The sequence below is a fragment of the Lethenteron reissneri genome, chromosome 37 (genome assembly GCF_015708825.2).
Source record: "Lethenteron reissneri isolate LAM-NWPU_2019-01 chromosome 37, ASM1570882v1, whole genome shotgun sequence".
NCBI classification, from domain to species: domain Eukaryota; kingdom Metazoa; phylum Chordata; class Hyperoartia; order Petromyzontiformes; family Petromyzontidae; genus Lethenteron; species Lethenteron reissneri.
Genome location: NC_083815.1, coordinates 4,214,309 through 4,235,606, shown reverse-complemented (window position 1 = coordinate 4,235,606; position 21,298 = coordinate 4,214,309). Strand labels below are relative to the sequence as shown.

General features: G+C 45.8%; 1 protein-coding gene across 3 annotated transcripts in view; it reads right to left on the bottom strand.

Annotated features, from left to right (window-relative positions):
* Window positions 1–20,841, bottom strand: part of LOC133351470 (bile acid receptor-like) — a 91,528-nt gene extending 70,687 nt beyond the window's left edge. Inside the window, exons 1-2 of one of the 3 annotated variants that reach the window (XM_061566703.1) lie at window positions 20,553–20,841; window positions 8,247–8,324 (exon numbers count right to left, since the gene is read on the bottom strand). In XM_061566703.1, the coding sequence (XP_061422687.1) occupies window positions 8,247–8,310 (64 nt within the window). In that variant the 5' untranslated portion in view covers window positions 8,311–8,324; window positions 20,553–20,841. Of the gene's footprint in view, window positions 1–8,246; window positions 8,325–8,833; window positions 8,967–20,552 lie in introns of those variants that run through there. The other 2 variants (XM_061566704.1, XM_061566702.1) reach the window with 2 other exon arrangements.
* Between the last annotated feature and the right edge of the window lie 457 nt (window positions 20,842–21,298).

The window sequence follows — 21,298 nt, the reverse complement described above, 5'->3', positions numbered from 1 at the left end:
GATATCAAGGCACAGCCGAGGTAGCGAGAGTATCCAGTACGAGGGCATGGAGGTGGCGTCGCTACTTTTTGCAAATGACGTTGTCCTCTTTGCCTGGTCAGTCTGCGATGTCCAGCGGGCACCTGAACGGTTCGATGCGGAGTGTCAAGCAGCTGGGATGAGGATCACCACCTCCGAATCTGAAGTCACGGTTCACTCCCGGGAGATGATGGAGCGTGCTCTCCAAGTGAGGGGGGTACAGCTGCTCTCAGTGGAGGAGTTGAATTACCTTGGGGTCTTATTCTTGGTTCTTTCGGTAAAGTCACGTAGAAGGGAAATGATACAATAATAAAAATAAAACATAATTCTTGTATTATTTCCCTTTTACGTGACTTTACCGAAAGAACCAAGAATATGAATCCCTGCAGTCACGAAAGCTTTAAATCGAAATTTACTTCGGGGTCTCTTTCGCGAGTGATGGTAAGTGGGAGCGGGAGATCGGCCAGCAGATCTGTGAGGGCGCTGTACCGTTCCATGGTAGTCAAGCGGGAGCTGAGTTCCCGAACAATACTCTTGATTTACAGGTCGGTCTACGTTCCCACCCTCACATATGGTCATGAGTTTTGGGCAATGACCGACAGGATGAGATCGCGGGTACACGGGGCCGAGACAAGGTTTCTCCGCGGGGTTGCCGAGCTCGCTCTCCGTGATCGGGTGAGGAGCTCTGTAATCCGGGAGATCCTCAAAGTCCAGCAGCTGCTGCTCCTGTGGTTCAAGAGGAGCCAGTTGAGGTGGTTCGGGCACCTAGTCAGGATGCCCACCTGTAGAGTCCCCCTGGAACTCTATGGGAAGCACGTCCCACGGGGTGAACAACCCGGGGCCGGCCCAGGACACGTTGGCGGGACGATGTCACTCGGCTGGCCCTGGGAACGCCTGGGAATTTTCCAGGAAGAGCTAGAGTCTGTGTATAGTAGTGTATAGTGTATCGTAGTGTATAGTGTATAGTAGTGCATAGTAGTGTATAGTGGTGTATAGTAGTGTAGTGTATTGTTTAGTAGTGCTGGAGTCTATCGCCAGGGAAAGAGAGGTGTGGACCACCACTACTCAACACGCTGCTGTAGTGTATAGTGTAGTAGTGTATAGTGCAGTAGTGTGTGTATAGTAGTATATAGTGTAGTGTATAGTGTATAGTAGTGTATAGTGTATAGTAGTGTAGTGACCACCACTACTCAACATGCTGCCACCGCGACCCTCACCAGGGCAAGCGGACGGAGAAATGAACAAACATCGCAGCGATGGACTCCGCTGGCTCCTGACGCGGTTATATGGCTTGACCACATGAGTGTGAGTTTGTGGTCGTTGCTCTGCATCTACGTCAGCCATACGAAGAAGAAGCCTGCGGTCTTGCGCTGGGCTGCACTGGGCTGCGCTGGGCTGCGCTGGGCTGCGCTGGGCAGGTGGATTACGCATCGTCGTTCAGAGGTCGTTCGCTCGGAGGGATTGCGCGAGCGAGCGAAACAGCGTCGCCGTGCCCATCAGCGATGTCGCCATCCCGAGATTTCAAATAATTCCTCCTTCATCATCCCTAATGAGCGAGCACGAGGTCAGAGGAAAACCCCGTCGGGGGACCACGGAGAGTCAGGCGAATGTCCCCGCCGTGCCAGGCGGGACCTTGAACGCAGCTAATTGTTTGTACGCCCCCCCCCCCCCCCCCTTCTGGCACAGGGAAACCTGTTTTTGTAAAAATACATTTTTTTTTTGCACAATCCTTTGAAGAGTACAAACAGTGACACAGAAAGTCAACTCCCAGACAGCCTTCACCGTTGGTAAATAAAAGTAAAGAGCCGAGCGCGGCCTTGGTGGGGAGGTGGTGGGTTCCAGGTAAATGAATTACAACTCATTACCTCTGACCTCCACTGTGCAATTGGGCAATGAAATGTGTCCTTTGTACCTGTTTCAACTCAGCAGCATATTTATTGCAAGCGTTTTTGTGCTGCGATACCGTTCCAAATTTCGTTAAGAGCAGAAGTTTAGCATTTTCTCAGCCTTGAAACGCATCTCGATTAAACTTCAACATCAATTAGCAGAGTTTTGGAAATTCTGTTGCTGCTGGGATGCAGGGGAGGAGAGGAAAGTGGGGGGGGGGTCTGGTAAATTCAATAAAAAATTACAGCCACAATCTCAAGCCCAAGTTGGTGATGGTTTTTAAAGGATAACGCCATTGCTTTGAAAGGCCATGTCGCAAAGTCTCTGAGTGTGTGTGCAGAGTCTATACCACCCCGTGTCTTGGGACAACAAAGATCGAAGACAAACAACACGGAAAAAAAACACAAACGACAACAAACAACGCTTCGACTCAATGAGTCTGATGGTGGAGGGGGTGAGGGTTGTAACAAATAAACACGCAGAGGAGGCAGAGTGGCAACTCCATAAGCCGGACTCGAATCCCACTTCAGGGTAACGTTGGGTTCAGGGTTTACCTACCCTTGGATAACCTACGCCGTACGCGCTTAACTTGCGAGGTGGTCATTTACATTGAACGTTAACGTGCTCGCATTTCATATTTTTCTCATTTCCCCCATCCGCGCAAAATGATATTCAAATATCCAATCAATCAATATACGTTCATTTGTTGCGTGGGAAATCCCAAGTGCGCAGCTAGTTTGCGAGGGAGATCCGCGGTGCCTCAGCGCAGAACCAGGACAACATCGGAGCGATCCGTACAGAGGAACGGGCAACGACGGAACGTGTCGGAGGTGCACGGCAATAAAACCGAAATAGTGCTGAAAGAACAAGAACGAACAATGTTCACAAAATACACGTGCAAATTGCGTCAAAACACAAGGACGAGCGAATGGATGTCTTGGAGAGAAGATGAGCACGAGGCGAAGGGAACTCGATCGAGCGAATAAAATAAAAACCGTCCCGGGAAGATGAGAAGTCGCGGCAAACGAGTTGAGCGCGGGTGCAGTAGCAGCAGGAGCCGAACTGTGCATTGTGAGTTCGGAAAGATTTGAGTTATCGGTGTCACATGTCGTGAGATGAAGTACTTTCCATTTACATATATGTGGGTATCAGTGTATTCTCCCTTGCGTCAAGATCTGACCCCATATGACATCAACAGAACGACTTCTGAACTCGTTTAAATGGACCTTTTGGCCCACACTAACCGCACACCGTTAGTATTTCTCAACAAGTAATGTTTGCTGCATGTCCGTACAACAACAATTATTACGGTTAACAGGTTGGAATAAACCAAAATAAAGTGAAAACCCTAATGTAATATTTGTATTTTTCTTCTTGGTTCTTTCGGTAAAGTCACGTAGAAAGGAAGTAATAAAATAATAAAAATAAAACATAATAATATAATTCTCACGACATTTTGGCCACAACGCAAGCATCCGTCCTCAGGTGAAGACCAGGTCTGTCGGGGAGACAGCGTCTGAATGAAACACCACCACGCTTGGAGCGTATATTTAAGCTGGGTTGAAAGGGGGGAAGGGCGCCTTGACAAAATAAGTTGCATATCAAGAGGAATTTAGTATATTTATGGGAAATGCAGGTATGTGATTAGTACTACTTGTGAAATGCGTAGGAGGTGGGCGGGGGGTTTCAAAGTCATATTATGCCCGTGCATTATGCAGGATTAGCAGCATCAAAGGGAGGGGATAGGGGTAGCATTAATAAAGGGAAGGAATGTTAATAGTATGTAGCTGCAGTAACTAAACAACCACGTAAAAAACTAAAGTATAAACTACATAGTATCATCAGTATACTAAATATACTTTCCAATAAGCTGAGCTACTAACAGTAAGTAATACATCACGAAAGCTTTAAATCGAAATGTAATATTTGTAGTTATTTCATCCAGCCATCGGTTGCCAAGCTGAGGCCAGCCGCTCGCCATGCTTGAGAACCCGGTTGAACCACAGTTGGCTGGCCAGATTAGGACCCAGGATGTCAGTGGTGCCAGCTCAGCACCCCTGGCCATTGAGCTACCCGGCCACATAGTTTTAAATCAATCAATTGAGTTTATTGGTTGTAGACACTTTTCTATTTGACCTTCGACTGATGCCAACTTAGCCTGCACAATTCTCTCGCTGTCTCTTTTTCTCTCCGCAACAGGTACTTTTTAAAGTGGCGGCATTAAAGCACCTGGGTACAAACATGCATCTTGGACGTTTACGGCAATAGCACATTTCGCTGGAGGTAATTAAATAACCGAGTGCCGTACGTGCATTGCCGTTATTTGTTGCGTGAGCATCTTCAAACGAACTAAGAGTTGTGAGGCAGCTTTTTTTTTTACAGTAGCTTGCCACGGAACTTTTTTTTCGTTTTTTGTCTGAAGAAAGGAGACCGGCATGAATTGCCATCATTTTCGTGACAGCTTATCTCTTCGTGGGCAATATGACAAGGGGGTAGAGGGGGTGGTTAAGAGAGGGAAACTCTGAAAGTTCCACGCCGGTGCAGGGGTCCCACCTCACACGAGGAATTTGACCAGCATGGGGCTCGTCTCGAAGCTGATTTAACGACACGCTTTAAACCAAAAAAAGTTATAAAATCGCCAATAAAAGAAGAAGAAGCAACCTCAGGACTTGCACTGTAAAAAAGAAAAGTTGCACAATGTCGAGTGATAGCATTACAATGGCAAAGACTACAGTGAGGTGGTGAGGGGGGGGGGGGAACTGGCACAACGTTTCTGTCAAGTTCTAAGTTGTAAATAAAAATACTCTTCCTTGTTGAAAAATGAAAAAAAACTGCCCATTGTAAATTAATTGTAATATTTCGTGCAGGTATTCAAACTAAACTATTTTTTTTATTTTACCAGGTAAGGCCGGCTGAGCTATATAGCTCTTTTTCAGATGGGATCTAACCACAAATGATAGCTCAAGGAAGTGGCTTATCATCACGTGGACATTTATATCAGCCAAATACTCTGAAACGCACGTTTCTAAATGTAGAGGGAAAAACCGGAGGACCCGGAGAAAAATCCACGTGACCACAGGTAGAACATGCAAACTCTAATTATTCAGCAGGCGTCAGGGTCGGGATCGAAGACATGACTATCTGCATACCAGGCGAGGTATTTAACATCTCGCCACCGTGACACCCAAACTGAAAATATCATTCAGAAATGTACGACATTTCCACGTGTTTTATCGTAAAATGTAGCTCAAGCGTGACATTACAATCATCAAAATATATACCCAGCGTTGAACGGACGATAAATACTTTAATATCGATCGACACTAACAGACTCCACTAACAGTACTTGTGCAGTGAGCCCGTCACCCCCTGTTCGAGTCAAAACAACAATGTAGGCAACTGAGCTGGCAGTGAGCGCATGAGCACAAATAAAGTAAAAAACAAGACAATCTTGATTTGAAGCTTTCGTGACCGCAAGAAATGCATACCCTTTGGTTCTTTCAGTAAAGTCACGTGGGTAGAAAAATAAATAAAATAAAAAATAATAAATCACGACGTTTCGATCGCAACACAAGCGGAAAAAAATAATCCAGCAGTGGAACTGCTGAACCAGCGAGAGAGCTGTTACGTACGTGACTTTACCGAAAGAACCAACAACTGCCTTACGGCGTTTCAGCAATGGCCCTGCTTCAGAGTATAGAAGCATTTCGACTTAAAGCTTTCGTGACTGCAGGGATTCATCTTCTTGGTTCTTTCGGTAAAGTCACGTAGAAGGGAAGTAATAAAATAATAAAAATTAAACATAATAAAATAATTCTCACGACGTTTCGGCCACAACACAAGCAGCCGTCCTCAGGTGAAGACCAGGTCTGTCGAGGCGACAGCGTCTGTTTTCTTTTAGACGCTGTCGCCTCGACAGACCTGGTCTTCACCTGAGGACGGCTGCTTGTGTTGTGGCCGAAACGTCGTGAGAATTATTTTATTATGTTTTATTTTTATTATTTTATTACTTCCCTTCTACGTGACTTTACCGAAAGAACCAAGAAGAGTATAGAAGCACTTACTGTCCAATCTGATTTTCAATGCCCCCCCTCACTCACTGTGCCACTATTTAGAGCACTGCGTCATTATTGGCAAACTAACACACAGCATTTCAGTTCTACGAGCCCTTTATTTGTGATCCAATTATCCCATCTTGGATGAACCTGTACCATTAGCACCGCTGTAAGGTCATGTTTACCTTCGTGCTCATTGAAGAATGAATCAATCTCATTTGCACACGGGCATTCCCACTACTTCCTACCCAATAGATTCCTATTCCCATTCTCTAGAACCTCGTCGATGACACTGGACACCCATGCGTGCTTTGCGAATCGAGGTGGGGGGGGGATATCTCGTCCACCAACTATATCTCGAGTATAAAAACAGCTCGGCTCAATGTTACCGTTGTTTAAGAACCCTGGGTATGCCTATTTTTATAAGAGCTCTTTAACGTATCGAGTGGCTATGTCAAGACAGGGATGATTGTAACATGGCAACCTGTGTGTGGCTAGACTGGCCCACCATTGTTACGCAAGTTCGTGCCAGTCATCTGCAACGCCGCGTAACCTGGCTCTGAAGCAAGTTTAGTATGCGAACTTTGGGGAAAGCGACGATGCGAGGGATATTCCAACGTTGAGCAGTGGGAGAAAAATAAGTGGACAGCGACGGGCTTGCGGATGATCGCATGTTGGATGAGACTAAACAATCGGAGAAGCAATGAGTGAAATTGTGAAGGCGTCGTGGACAAATTAACCATGATAGCAGCGATAAAAGAGTGGACAGGGAGGCACCTGACCACCGTGTATGTGTGTGGGTGGTGGTGGGGCACCAGCGGTTAGCGCGCTGCGCTACGAACCCGGCGACCCCAGTTCGATTGCCGTTCACGGCAGCCAACACCAGTGACCATTATCTAAATCTAGTCCTGAGCCTCCCCTAGGTCGACTCAGCCTCAAACGAGTACCTGGCGCGATGTGTAAACATTCGCACTCCAATAGGCACAGTAGGTACTGTGCCTCGAGCCTATGGAAACTAAAGGGTCTACGATTTTTTTTTACTATGTTTTTCTAATTTAGCCTAAAATCGCAGTCAAATATCCTTAGTCTCTGACACTTCAGAAATGATAATCAGTTGCCATAGTCAACGTGTTGACTATGGCAAGTGATTTTCTATGCAGTCATTTTCACAACATTTTGTATTTTAGAAAAAAAAAATTTCCATTGTTTTTGCCACTTAATAAGTTGGCTCATCGTTAAAATGTCTTTGCAGTGGTAACAAGTTGTTGACTCGTTGTAAGTGAGGCTTATTACACCTAAAATAACAGTCGAAAAAATCCTTCAGCTTGAACGAAAGAAAAGCAACATGGCGCTTGCCATGCAGTCGTCCCGTCAGAACATTGAATTTTGTTATCGATGAAAATGAACGTCACCATTTTAAAGCTGCGTCATCCGACATGATAATCATAGTAAAAAAAACAATTTGTTGAAGAAATTTCGCCTGTAATATTTTTAGGCTTACCTAGTATTTTTTCTCTCAACAATTTATAATTAAATCTGCTCATCATGTGCCGCAGGGCACCGACTAAATAGTGAATGTATCAGCAGTAACGACATCGGTCCAGAGGCTGCGCGAAGTGGCGCGTGAAACAAGTGGAGTGACAGCGGAGGTAGTAACACGGGGCAGCAGCAGCAGCAGTAATTTCACAACGTTTAACACGTAGGCTTTCGCGACCAATATCATCCATAATAGAGGGTTTTTTGGGTTAGAGCGAGTAAATATATATAAGTGTGCTGTACTCGTGACGAATTGTCATGTTCTGTTTACATGACAACCCTTACTCGTTTTAACGACACATTCATATATTTACGCGATCTACCCCAAAAACACCTCTATTGTGCAGAAAGTTATCACTGAAGGAGTGAGAGCGGCGATAGTAACACGGAGCAGCAGCAGCAGCACCAACTGCAGAAAGCGATCACTTGAGGCCGACGAAACAGAAGTGCAGAGGGCCTTACAACTACCTTAATCGGGCCCTGGCCGGGTGTGGTGCTGGCACATTCACACCCCCTCGTGTGCCAGCCTGACATCCTTCACAGGTGCTGCTCGCTAACAACACTCATCCCAAAAGTCTGTTGAGGCTATCCGGGGGGACCTTTGTCTTTGCGGCGGTGAGCAATAATTGAACAGTGCCCGTCAGAAGCACTGAGATAGCAGAAAAAAGGAGCGAGATCTGTGCGACCCGCAGCCAGACCCTTCGAGGGCAGAGGCTGTGGCGAAAGTCAGCTCAACTCGGACTCACTCACCGAACATAGAGGCATTTTCGAAGGATGATCGTGCCCCCTCGGATGACTCTCCAACGTCAGACATTTTCAATTCTGCGCCTGGGAAGACAGTCACACACACAAAGTGGCGGCACCGCTGCAAGAGAAGAACCGAGATTCACTCGCTCACCATCACTGACTGGTACGTAGCAATGAAAGAAAAACATAATAATGTGACGCTTACAGGCCAGACAAACCACCGGGCCAAAGATGACTCACTCGCCTTGGCTCCTTTTTTTGTTACCGCACAGATGGGAGAATGAGCAGCGAGCGAGCCAATATGCAAGGCAAAGGAGTTCACGTAAGGAGAGTGGTTTGAGCAACGCGCGTGTGCGTGTGTGAGTGAGCGTGTATTTGTGTGTGCGTGTGTGTCTTGCCTTTCCCGGAGATAACGACTGACAGCAAGTTACATAAACTCTGTCGAGCCACATGGGCAGATTTGTTATTATTATAGGTTCCCATAACACGCCAAAGAATTACCAGCGCTGGCAAAAAGCAAATACACTCTGGGGCATCGATGTTTATATCTACGCTATGTGCGTATGTGTACCTTGCTATTGAATGTATACTTTTCATTGTCTTTAGATGCCGCAGCGTTTAGATTGGAGGTCCTTTGTCAATCCACTGCTGGATTAAGGCTTCCTCGTGCTGTGGAGCTTCTTGTTGGACAATACTTTACGACGCTGGTTCGTGTGGGTTTTGTGACGGAGGGGATAAGGGGACTTGTTCAGACATCACACATCACTGATGTTCTTCTTGGTTTTTTCGGTAAAGTCACGTAGAAGGGAAATAATAAAATAATACAAATAAAACATAATAAAATACAATTCTCACGACGTTTCGGCCACAACACAAGCAGCCGTCCTCAGGTGAAGAACAGGTCTGTCGGAAAGACATCACTGATGTTATCCACGGGAATCAACCTTTATATCTGTGCGCTCTTAGCGTATTGCGCTATCTATTTGCACCCTGCCAGATTTACATGCGATATGAAAACGCATTGTGCGATTCTATTCGTCCTGAGCCAGTAATGCAAATTACAAAATATTTAGGACAGGGAACAGCTGACCCCGTAAAACAACCTCTATTTTTATGTATCATACTGCATTTTTCATCGCAGCCTCATCTGCCAAAAAAAACCCCACGACACAACATTGGCCTTTGACCCATTTCAAAAGGTGGACTGCATCTATGTTGTGCGAGGCATTGCAGTAATCACATGTGGCTCTCCGTTTTGCAAAGAATGCCATTCTAACATTCACTAAGCGATCATTAAAAAATATATACCGCGCAGCGCAGTACTTGCGCGCGTGCAGATTTATCCTGTACCATTAAGAAAAGCTCCGAACATGCGCTGATTGAGCGTGCAAAATAAGAAAAAAAATCTCTGCCTTGTGGCTCACTGGCAAATGCACTAGTTTTTTTTTTTAAACAAACAACGAGTGATAGATACAAATGTCAGTGCTGTCCTCCTCCAGCCTGTATTAACACAGACGGACATTTTTTGCAAGATGCCTGCTTTGGCATTAAGCAGAACAGCAGTAAGCACCCACGTCACTGGTCACCACTCGCCCCCACGTACCCTGGAATATTTACGTTGGGTCAAGAGTTCACGTATTTAACTTGGCGTTTTTTTGTAACTGTATATTTTATCTCTGTATTTTTTTTATTCGTGTTACTTGTTACTGTATGCAATGGAAAGGTGTTTATATGTCAGCCGTGTTTTAATATTTAATCTCTTTGATATACTGTGCATTGACCATTGTAAAATGCTCTCTCAAAACTCTTACTCTGCCTTCTGTGTTTAGAGCAGGGCTGGAGAACGTCCGGCCCGCGGGCCGTATGAGGCCCTCGAAATCATTTGGTGTGGCCCTGCCAAGGCAACCGCAGGCGGGACTCGAAATTCAATAAATCTAGGAGCAAACATGGAAAAGCAGTTGCGAGTAGCAGCAAAATCATCAATACCAGCTAACATCATCACACGCCTCGCCAAAGAGAAGCAGTTCCAGCCATCACATTATGGGTGAGTTAATTAAATGTTTGACCAAATATAACAGGCTAATTTTGAAGTTGATAATTTTGTATAGCCTGCGAATGATGTTATAAATATCCAAATGGCCCTTGGCAGAAAAAAGGTTCCCCACCCCTGGTTTAGAGCATGGCCATTGTTCAATTAGAAAATAACAGGTTATTTACTTGAAATTAATTCATATCAGGATTTGCTAACGAGCATAGCTGTTATGCATTTTCAGCTTGACGGTAACACCGTACAATGTATACGCATCGAATTAAAACCATTGAACCCACGTGAAAATCTGAGCGGTCAACTTCTGAGACTTCAATTCAGCTCGATAAATTCTGCTTAAACAAAAGGAAAACGCGCCTCAGCCTCGGCGAAGCGTGACCAAAGCCGGCCCCTCAATTTCAAAATCAACGAGCGCGCTCACGCAAGCCACGGGTGTTTTTTTTTTGGTTTGCAAGACATTGGGAGCAAAACGACCGCGGAACGCAATGAGGACCATCGCTGTGCGCGCATCCTCAACAGCGCTTTCGCGTGACATTTTGCAGAATTCGTCTGTTTTTTGCGAGCGCCCGTTGCCGAGGCAATAATCTTGACTCGTTTGTTTGCCCCCCCCCCTCCCTTTTTTGTTATTTTCTCCTCGAGAAATGAGAAATGCAAGGGGACACTTCACGGTGCTTTGTATTCTTCTGAAAGGGAGACGCGCGTGTGTGTGTGTGTGCGTGTGCATGTGTGTGTGTGCATGTGTGTGTGCGCGCGTGTGTGTGCGTGCGTGTGCGTGCGTGTGTGTGCATGTGTGTGTGTGTGCGTGTGCGTATGCGTGTGTGTGCGCGCTCGTGTGTGCATGTGTGTGTGCATGTGTGTGTGTGTGCGCGCGTGTGTGTGCATGTGTGTGTGTGTGCGTGCGTGTGTGTGTGCGTGTGTGTGTGCGTGTGTGTGTTTGCGCGCTCGTGTGTGCGTGTGTGTGTGCATGTGTGCGTGTGCGCGCTCGTGTGTTCGTGTGTGTGCCTGTGTGTGTGTGTGCGTGTGTGTGCGTGTGTGTGTGTTCGTGTGTGTGTGTGCGTGCGCGTGTTGTGCATTGCTGCCTTGGCAATGGCTGTGCACAAATGGAGTTGGAGCTCCTCTGTTGTAGGGACATCACTTTATTATGCCGGGATAATGGGTGTCCCGTGTGCCTGCGTGTCCTTGATGCCTCGCGTTGTAAGAGCAGGCTTCAGGGTTTTATTTATTTATCTTTTAAACACGCGATACTGGCAAAGACCTGTAAGGCAGCCTGGCACAAACGATGTGCGTACATTATGTGGAACTTCTTTCGCACCGTACGTAGCCAACCGTGCTAATCGGAGGTGCAACAGACTAAACACGAAAGCAGTTCTAAAGAAATGAGTTTGCTTTGAAGGACATATTCACATATGTACACTAGATTCTGAAAACATATGACCACCACCATCATTCATTAACACCACCATATGGAATAAATGCAATGAAAAGTGTTGTTATAGGCAATTTTACCTCTTCAGAGCAAGATGAAATATCACCACTCCCATAAAAATATATTTGCAATGAACGCATAACACAGATACACGATATCCATCCTGCACTAAGCGACGTTGTTGCTTATGCAAATGCTAATATTTAATGGAATTGGCAAACATCTGAATCCATGACCCCTCCTGAAAAAAAGGAGTCTTCAAATTCACTTAGACATTGTTGGTTAAACAAAACGCTGCATGAAAAGACATTTTCACGAATGAGTTTGCATAGCTCCGTCAATTCACTGCTGGACAAAAGCTATCACCATGCCACGTATCCACGGTTCAATGTGAATGCGCCATGATATTGAGGGACTGTGTGTTGTCTTGGTGTGGTCTGGGATTGTTTTTTTGTTGTATATTTGCTGCCTTGCCCAAGCTTGCATTGTGTTGAAAAATCGACAGCAATTTATCTACTCTGGCAATTAGTTATAAATTTCTACTTAGTTATGTATCGTGACTTGCGTAACCTTTCCTCTATTTGCACTCCTATCGGTTATATTTTGTATTGTTTGTTGTTGTAACTTGCTGATATCTGTGAAAAGAGCTTGTTAGCTCCTCGGATTCCTCCTCCAGGCAAAATAAAGATTCTCCTTCTGACGTCCCTGTGTTTGATCTCACTCCATCACACTGCTCACTGCGCATTCGCGAACAGTGCAGCTTTGCTTCTCTTTCCACGAGTTCGGTTTGTGCGAATTCACGTGTACGTGGCTAGCCTATTTCATCTCAAAATTTGTTAATTGGGGTTTGAATTCACTCGACATGCGGCAATGCGGTCAGATGCTGGGCATTGCAAGTGTGTGTGTGTATACTGTGTGCGCAGGTGGTGCATCGGCCAGTCATCTCCAGTCAGTCGACCCGTGGCACCTTGGCCTGCCCTGTGACCAGTACCAGATTAAGCTAGTGCGGGGCCTGTAGTATATTTTATAAAGTGGCCATGAATAACAAAAAAACACGTTAATTTTAAAACACAAATTTTTTACTTGCGTAGTAAAGTAATTCTATTTTTTCATTTGCTATACAGGCAGATACTACGACAAATCGCTAACCTTAACCACGCAATCGTTCATAAAAGTTGATGGCAGTATAGTACTATAGTAATAGAGCAAGTGCAGTTTCACTGAATTGATAGCTTGAATGCATTTAGCGTGGGGCCCTTGAAATTGCGGGGCCTGTAGCATGTGTAGCTACTTTTGCTACTAGGATAATCCGGCACTGCCCGTGACCTCCTGCCAGCGGGCGTTCGACACTTCACGTGTCCTCAAAGTGCACATAGCCTGGCACAAGCGCCGTGGTGACGTGAATGCCACTTCGTGGCGAATGGCGGCTGTTGTTGTTGTTGTGTGCGCTACTCGGCAGACAGCTGTCTCCTCGTGCGGATTCCCTTTTGTGCGCCCTTTGTTTGGAACGCATCTACTACTTCGACTACAGCGTGGAGCGGAGGGAACCTCGTACCAAGGAAATCACTCGCACACCGAGGTTAGCCGTACCCAGGAAATTAACTGGGAATCACTGGGTTCATTGCACAATTCGCTTACCGCTGCACCAACCACTCCAGCAATTGTCCTTGTTGCCAGATTAGTGCATGCATGATGAAACGAACAATGTTTTAATGAAACAATGTATGTTAATGGCAACGATATTTTCAAATAAAAGTTGTTTTAAAATCTATTTGCCACTTAGATGCTCAATAGTTCTTGGCGTCAAGTTTAAGGTTACAGCTGTGCAGTTTGAACTGGATTTGTTTTAAGTAAATACAAAACAAAAAATGATACTGTATTTCGTATTTTTATTCACGCGGTTATTGCAGTAGCGCCGTTGTTGAGATTATTTAGCATTTCATTAACGTAGGAAATGTGTGACTGTGTATATTTATTTATTCGTATGCATCCACGTTCACGCGTGTCTAACAAAGCGATCGACACGATGGGTCCAACGGGCCGTGGTGCTTCTGATCGACAGACGACCGCAGGTTATTGTGAGAACTCAACTCCGATCGAAGCCACAACCTCCGTTCACTCTGCCTCCTTATCGTCTGGAAGTCAATACTCATTACGCAAAATCAAAACCCGAAAACTATTTCATGAAATTGCATGAACACTCAATTGTCTGCTCTTGCTAATGGACTGTAACCGTTTCACGTTGCTTTAATAGCCCCCCCCTCCAAAAAGAACCGATTGGACACAATGCTTTGAATTCATGGCACAAATTTTCAAAAGTAGAATTTCGGCGGCCTGTGGACTCCTTTTTCGAGGTCCTGCGGATGAGGGCTTCTCAGCGCCTCGCCCCCATCGCCCCCACTGATGTCCTCTTCTCCCCCCCCCCCTCCATGTGTGCAGACACTACTGACTATTGTATGTAGGGCGTGTAGGTACAATATATATGACTATTGTATGTAGGGTGTGTAGGTGTATATATGCCTACAAAATATATGTATTCATTTTGGGGGGGGGGGGGGTGATGTTTTGGGGGGGTTGTGACATTTGTAGCAGAATAGGGCCAAGAGATCTAGGCAAATGTGTCTTTGTGTATACACGTGCGTACGGATGTATGCAAGGGCATTAATGCGTGTGCGCGTGTCTGCATACACCTCCGATAAGCACGGGTTGGCTACGTACGCTGCGGAAGGATTATGATCTTTATTTATACTGCAGGAATCCGATGAGCTGTAAAGCTCTTATTCAGAGATGTCCAAGTAGGGTCAGGTCAGAAAGTTCAATATCCAGAAATGTCGACTCAGCCTCAAATGAGTACCTGGTGCGATGTGTAGTAAACCTCGCCATTCTGGAGACAAAGCCAGCCAGGCAACGTGCTGGCCACCCACCCCCTCGTATGCCGGACCGGCCTTCATAGCTACTCGCCAAAAGCACTTGCCACAACAGTCTGCTAAGGCTATACGGTGGGGTCTTTGTACGTGTACGCGGGCACAGCGTGGGCTGCAGAGGAGATGGGCCGATGCGGTCCAGGAGAATGTGGACCTGAGTGGACTTTCCGGTGACTGGTCTCTGTGGAGGAGGCTCCTGACAATGCTACTGGACAGCTGGAGGCAGTCGCCCTTCATCAACAATGGAGGGCGGAGGAGCGACGCTCACAATAACGAGCGGAGCGCCGGGCGGATAAAATGATGCAAGTTGGTGTAGTTGGGAGCACAGGCAGTCCATCTGCCAGCCATCTCAGTCAACCAATGGCCTACCTGGGTCTGTCCCGTGGCCTCCTGCCAGCGAGCCCTCAATACTTGACATGGCCTCGAAGTGCACTTAGCCTGGCACAAGCGCTGTGGTGACATCACAGCCACTTTGCGGCAAATGGCAGCTATTGTTAACGTGCGTGGCCGCATTCCTTGAATATGGGTGTCGCATCTGCCAGTCGTCTCATTCAGTTTATTCAATAACATCTGGATCTGTAACCTGACATTCTGTCAGAGAGCTCTTGCCATGCTATGTAGCCTAAAAGTGGACCTAGCCTGGCACACGCATAATGTGTTTTCACCACCAATTCATGGGAAGCAGTAACTGTTGTTATTTTTTCGTGTGTGGATATGTTTGCTTCACCATTGCAAAATAATTTTTTTTATTTTTTGATAAGTATGTCTTTAAAAGGAAATGATTTCAGTTATTCAATAATTATAGCTTCCATCCCTTTGTAATCATATTGTTGGCTCAAGACCGTTATTGGCGGTCTGGATTGCACCACGCAACGCTGGTCAGTGTGTATCAGTGAAGGCGGAGATTCAGGATGTCTTCAGATATCACACATCACTCGTGTGAGCCGCACTGCATAGAGCACTGACCAATGCACCCCCACCCCCCCTGCAGTTATTAATGAAAAACAATCAGCCATGGGTTAGAATAACCACGGGCAATCTGACGATGGCTGAAACGCCTCTGTACAGGTGGTGTCATCGCCTGCTGCAGAGCAGTCCTCAGGGGGTGGTGGGGGTCTGTCTCGACCAGCCCCCCCCCCCCCCCCCCCAGACTAACGACCTGTACGTCTGCCTTCGCTCACCTTGCTCCGGTCATCGTAAGTGAGAGCAGGCCCTGCACGGCCGATGGTTTATAATCACCGTTACTCACCGTGGCCACAAGCCGTGGCCACAAACGGTCATCATTGATCTGACTGAGTCGGCGTGACGGACACAAGATTAGTCGAATTAATTTAACGATAACTTTTTTAAGGCCCGTTTCTCGATTCGTTGCTGGATGAAGACATCCGCACGCCACGTCTGTCACGTGGGTTTGTTTGTTTTCTTCCAGTGTTCACCACGCTGCTCAGTCGGGGGTTGGTGCATCAGGGTCCAGGACCGTTTCAGATATCAGTCGCTCGCCACCGTTGTTGGTCCTGGCCGCGAATCGAACATAGGTCACAGGTTTCATAGCGCAGTGCGCTCATTACTGCCTCACTGCTGCCCCTCGTTGAAGCTGCTTCCTGTGGTGGTGCGGTTGATGATGGCCAGCGAGAAAATATAAATATAGCCATATATATTTAGTAGACATTCATGCCAACATCATCAAAACTAAAGGTTATTTGTAAAATTGATAAATATAAACGTGCAAAGCAATTAACACTTTTGCGGTTGCACTGCTCGGAAAAGGCGTATTAGTTTCAACTTAGCATAAAAGTAGAAGTGATGGCTAAAATATACTGACATGTAATTATAACACCTCCAATGATTTATTGGAAAATGTAAATACATGCTGTAAACATGGATAAAAAATGTTATGCTCCCAAATACAATACGGTATACGCAATGTACTGCTTAAAAACGTCATTATTTATTTGTATCATCTTACACCTGGTGAGGTGGCGCACACGTTTAGCGTAATTCTTTGGAGGAGAGAGTTGATGGATCACGGGAGATAGGAGTACAGCGAATGGGTTTTCTGGACCCGTTACATACGATTGGACCATTTAGTGTCCGTCACATAGGTGCTCACTGACAACACTTCCCACAACAGTCTGTTAAGGCTATACGGGGGATCTTTGTGTTTGTCGCTTCGTACACGTGGGTGTCTCCCGGGTGGTCGTGTTTCATCCCACAAACCCAACATTCCTTAGTTGAACACGTCGGCTTGTGCGACCAATATTAATCATAATAGAAGTTTTTTTTAGGTTAGATTGAATAAATATAAATGTTTCGTTAAACCCGCCACCGCCCGACACAGCCAATGAAATGTTCTGAGTTTACTATCCAACCACACTGGTGTCCTGAACTAGTAACTAATTGGCATGTTTTGTTTACATGAAAAACCTTACTAATTGGCTGCGTCCGGGCGGTGGCGGATTTAAAGACGCATTTATATTTGCTCAACACTCGTTAATAGCATTGGGCCACAAAAAAATATCGAAAGAAAAAAACCCTTTTGTAACTTCGTGAATTTCGTGCCTGAGACTCAGCGGTGCTGTATAAGTAAATCAACACTGTGAAGCTGTATATTTAGTTGATGTTGGAATATTCAGTCACCGATTTAAAGGGGTCGGTTAAAGACAAGGGAGGTGAATTATTGTTTTTGGTCATTGCGTAAGGGATTCAAAAATGCTCTTTGCGGAGATATGTTCGGCGAAAAAAAAAATCACTCCTGTATCCTCTGCAATTGGCAAAAAACATTTGTGCGTGAAATAACAAAGGGCCAACAAGGTTACATAAATGACTGTAATGTAGCCATCATGCCAAGGTCTGTCGCGTAAGTGGTCACGGTAAATATTTATGAACACTTGAATGCGGAGAGAATGTTTTTTTTTAATGTAACTTCATTATCGCGTCCTAACAGCACCCATTCAACTGTGGCCTTGAAGGCCACGTGATCGGGAGGCTGTGCCCCAACCGTGCAGCGATTGGTCGTTGCTCAAGCGGTGGAGCTGGGTGTAGTTTCGGGGTGAGTGTACATTTTTTTCAAGGACGTGCCAAACGAATCGAATGTCTGCCGCTAGATAATGTTGTGCGGAGAAATCGACATTTCCGCGCACATGAAGGAAATGCAAACACGCCCATATTTAGAGGCCATTTAACTCTTGTTGAGCACAGTGCACTGTGAACCCGGCGACCCGGGATGGATAGCTGGCCATGGCTAATATCGGTGGCCAGTGATCTACCTGACCAGATCCTTGGAGACCTGAATTCAATTCTCATCAGCGGGCAGAGAAATATTAGAACTGATCCTGGTCCTCCCCCCCCCCCTTCACCAACCTACACTGACAAGCGTGGTGATGTATGGTCAAACAACCTCCAGGCCCAACACGGTATAGGGAGGGCCCTCATCCAACAGTGGGTTGATTGGTTCTGGGCTGTAAATTTATACATATATATACAAAATATGTTTTAACTTTCAGGTTGTGATAACTGACGTATTAAATATATACTTCAACAACAAACGTTGCTCACAGAGAGTAATGTCACCTGAATCAATCTTCTCCCAATCAATTAATTCCGCGCATTCGCGTACAAAGCACGTGAACCAACCTCGGGAAAGCAAACGAGAGGCTTAGAGAGCTCGTCAAGGCTGCGTCGAAAGGTTTGCGGATGAGGCCAACACACAGATTAGAGTCGCCTGCCTGGCACACAGCCACGTGGCAATCCACAACGTAGAATTCAAATTTAGATTTAAAGCTTTCGTGACTGCAGGGATTCATCTTCTTGGTTCTTTCGGTAAAGTCACGTAGAAGGGAAATAATAAAATAATAATAATATTAAAGTAATGTTTTATTGTTGTTGTTTTATTATAATAAAATAATAATAAAATAATGTTTATTTTTTTCCCCTTCTACGTGACTTCAGTTATCACAACCTTAAAGTTACAATATTTATATTTATGTATAAATGTATGTTTTATTTTTATTATTTTATTATTTCCCTTCTACGTGACTTTACCGAAAAAACCAAGAAAACGTAGAATTCGAAAACTTTTTTTCGCCGTGCATCGTGAAACGGCCTTGCGTGTTTGGAATACGGGTGAAAATTGGACGGAGATGCGTGCTCGAAAGTTAACCCGTGGCAAATCGCATCCCGCAAAGGCGACCTCGTGTGTATTTGTTCTAACAATTGGTCACAACATCCACGAGGAGTGGCACAGCGTCGGGATTGCGGTAGATTGTCCCCCGTGGAATAGGCGTCACACCTGCGGCAGCTCCCACCAAGTGTGAAAATAGCATTTGTGGTATTTGCCTTTCCAAAGTATGCTACAGCCATGCATGAAAAATAACAATTCATTTTTTTTATTGCCGTGCCATCTATTCTGTTTCCAATAAAATAAATTTCTGACACACTATACTGGTCAATTGTTTAATTTTCTAATACTTGTATTTCGGTTGTCATCTTATTTCTTGTTTTTACTCCGTTATAATATTCTGTTTCATCGTCTTTTTATTTCCCTTTTCTCACAATAGTTTTTAACTTCAAGAGGCGGCTCAGGATGCACGTACGTATGTTGAACTTCTTTCGCACCGTACGTAGCCAACTGTGCCAATCGGGAGGTGCGAATCAGAGTAACGAGCCGACGCGGCTGAAATCCTGGGTTCAAATCTGGCTTTTCACATGTGGTGGAGGGAGCTGTTGCCTCGACCCAAAATGACTACGCGACAAAAAAAAAATCCAACAACAAACATCAGCTGGGCGATGAATCCACCACTAGCATGCGTCACCTCCGGCCTAGCCCCCCAGTGGAGCTTTCGGACCCCCCCCCCCCCCCCCCACTGCTAGACACTCGTCATCACCACCACAGACGCCGGTGGCTGTAAATCCCTTCCCTGTTCCCACGTCCGTGCTACCCGTCGACAGCAACCCCCGGCAGTGACCAGCCGTGGTGAAGTATGGCCAAGTTACTGTCACGTGACGCACGCCATGAGCCGTGGGCAGGGAGAGGGGGGGGGCTCACACAGCAACAGCGCACTGCATGAGCAGTATGTCCCATCTTCTGTGACTGCAAATCAGTATTTCCCACTCGAATACCGCTTTTAGAAGACTGCACAGGTGGGGATGACACCGAGGGCAAGGAGTTCACAACAGCCTCACACCAATTACACCGCTTCAAGCGCACTGCGGGAATTACATTGGCAAGCGACAGCCCCAGGCTTTATGAGACAAATATTCTTAGGTTTTTTCGGTAAAGTCACGTAGGTTTCACCTGAAGACGGAAGCTTGTGTTGCCTCCGAAACGTCGTGAATTTTATTTTATTTTACTTTTATTAATTTTAATTTTAAAAAAATTACCTACGTGACTTTACGGAAAAAACTAAGAATATGAATCCTTGCAGTCACGAAAGCTTCAAATCTAGAATTTATGAGACAAGTTCGAGAAGAGAAATAATTGGGAGCGGACTCAACGTTTCTTCAGGTGGCCCCCACTCCAAAAAAAGGGTTATGAATGCTCAACCACTTACATTAAAACGGGGATTATCCTCGTTGCCATGGGAGCTGCCACCTTTACTCTTTAAGTATGTTTTACGGCTCGATGAACCCTGAGAAGTGAGCGTTTATAGACCGCGAGAAAACGAAGTTTAAATTTGTTGTGCAAATACGCACGCAAAGGTTCCCGTACGTTCACCACAAAGACGTCGACACACTTATAACGCTACACCACAGTAACCCCCCCCCCCTTGCAAGTTTACGTTTAATAACAACTGCGAGCCGAAAACGTAATCGCACACGCGCACATATGACAAACGCGCAGCTGCCAACTCCGCCGGTGAGTTTAAAGGTACGGTTTGGTACGGCGCGCATCCCCGAAAGCGCGATCGACTCACCGACACGGCGGCTCTCACGCGGGCAGGGAGCAAGTTGGGGTCATTCGACGGAACGTGTCTTCGAAATTCTCCGCGGCAAGAAGGAAGAACTCGGGAACCATCGCTCGCCGGTTGCTTCTCACCGTCTTAAAAGCGTGGCCGCCCAGTGTCAAGTGCAACCAGCGCAGAGTTCCACGGGGAGGCTGCTGTATTGATTTATATTCTGTATTCCAAAGGTCGCCAGTAAAGTTGCTTCCGTGAAAGAAAAAAAAGAAAATTTTTTTACCGCCGTCAGAGGCGCACTTTGCGTGGCACGAAACGGCTCACTCAGCCAATGGGTACCTGCGCTGCTGTTTTATGAGCGTGCAGACACGCAGATGCGAAGGTTTGCCTGCCTGCCTGATGCTTGCTGAGTTAAAAGTCATGTTTTTCAAGTCAGAACATACTGAGTAATGAAAAAAATAACCGAAAGCCGATGGTATTTTAAATCTAGATGCACTTTTAAATCCAGATTGAGAACTCGATCTTTAGAAGTACGTTTTTGTGTTTAGCTCGTTGTCCTTCCCCCGCACCTCCGATTTAGCACGGTTGGCTACGTACGGTGTGAAAGAAGTTCAACATACATCTGAGTTACACTTGCCCCTACAGTCTGTTAAGGCTATATGGGGGATCTTTGTCTTTGTGTAGTCAATGGGTTGTGTTCATTATCTATTTTTTTTATTTGCTCAGGTTCACAATGTTATCTTTCAACAGCACGAAGTAAAAGA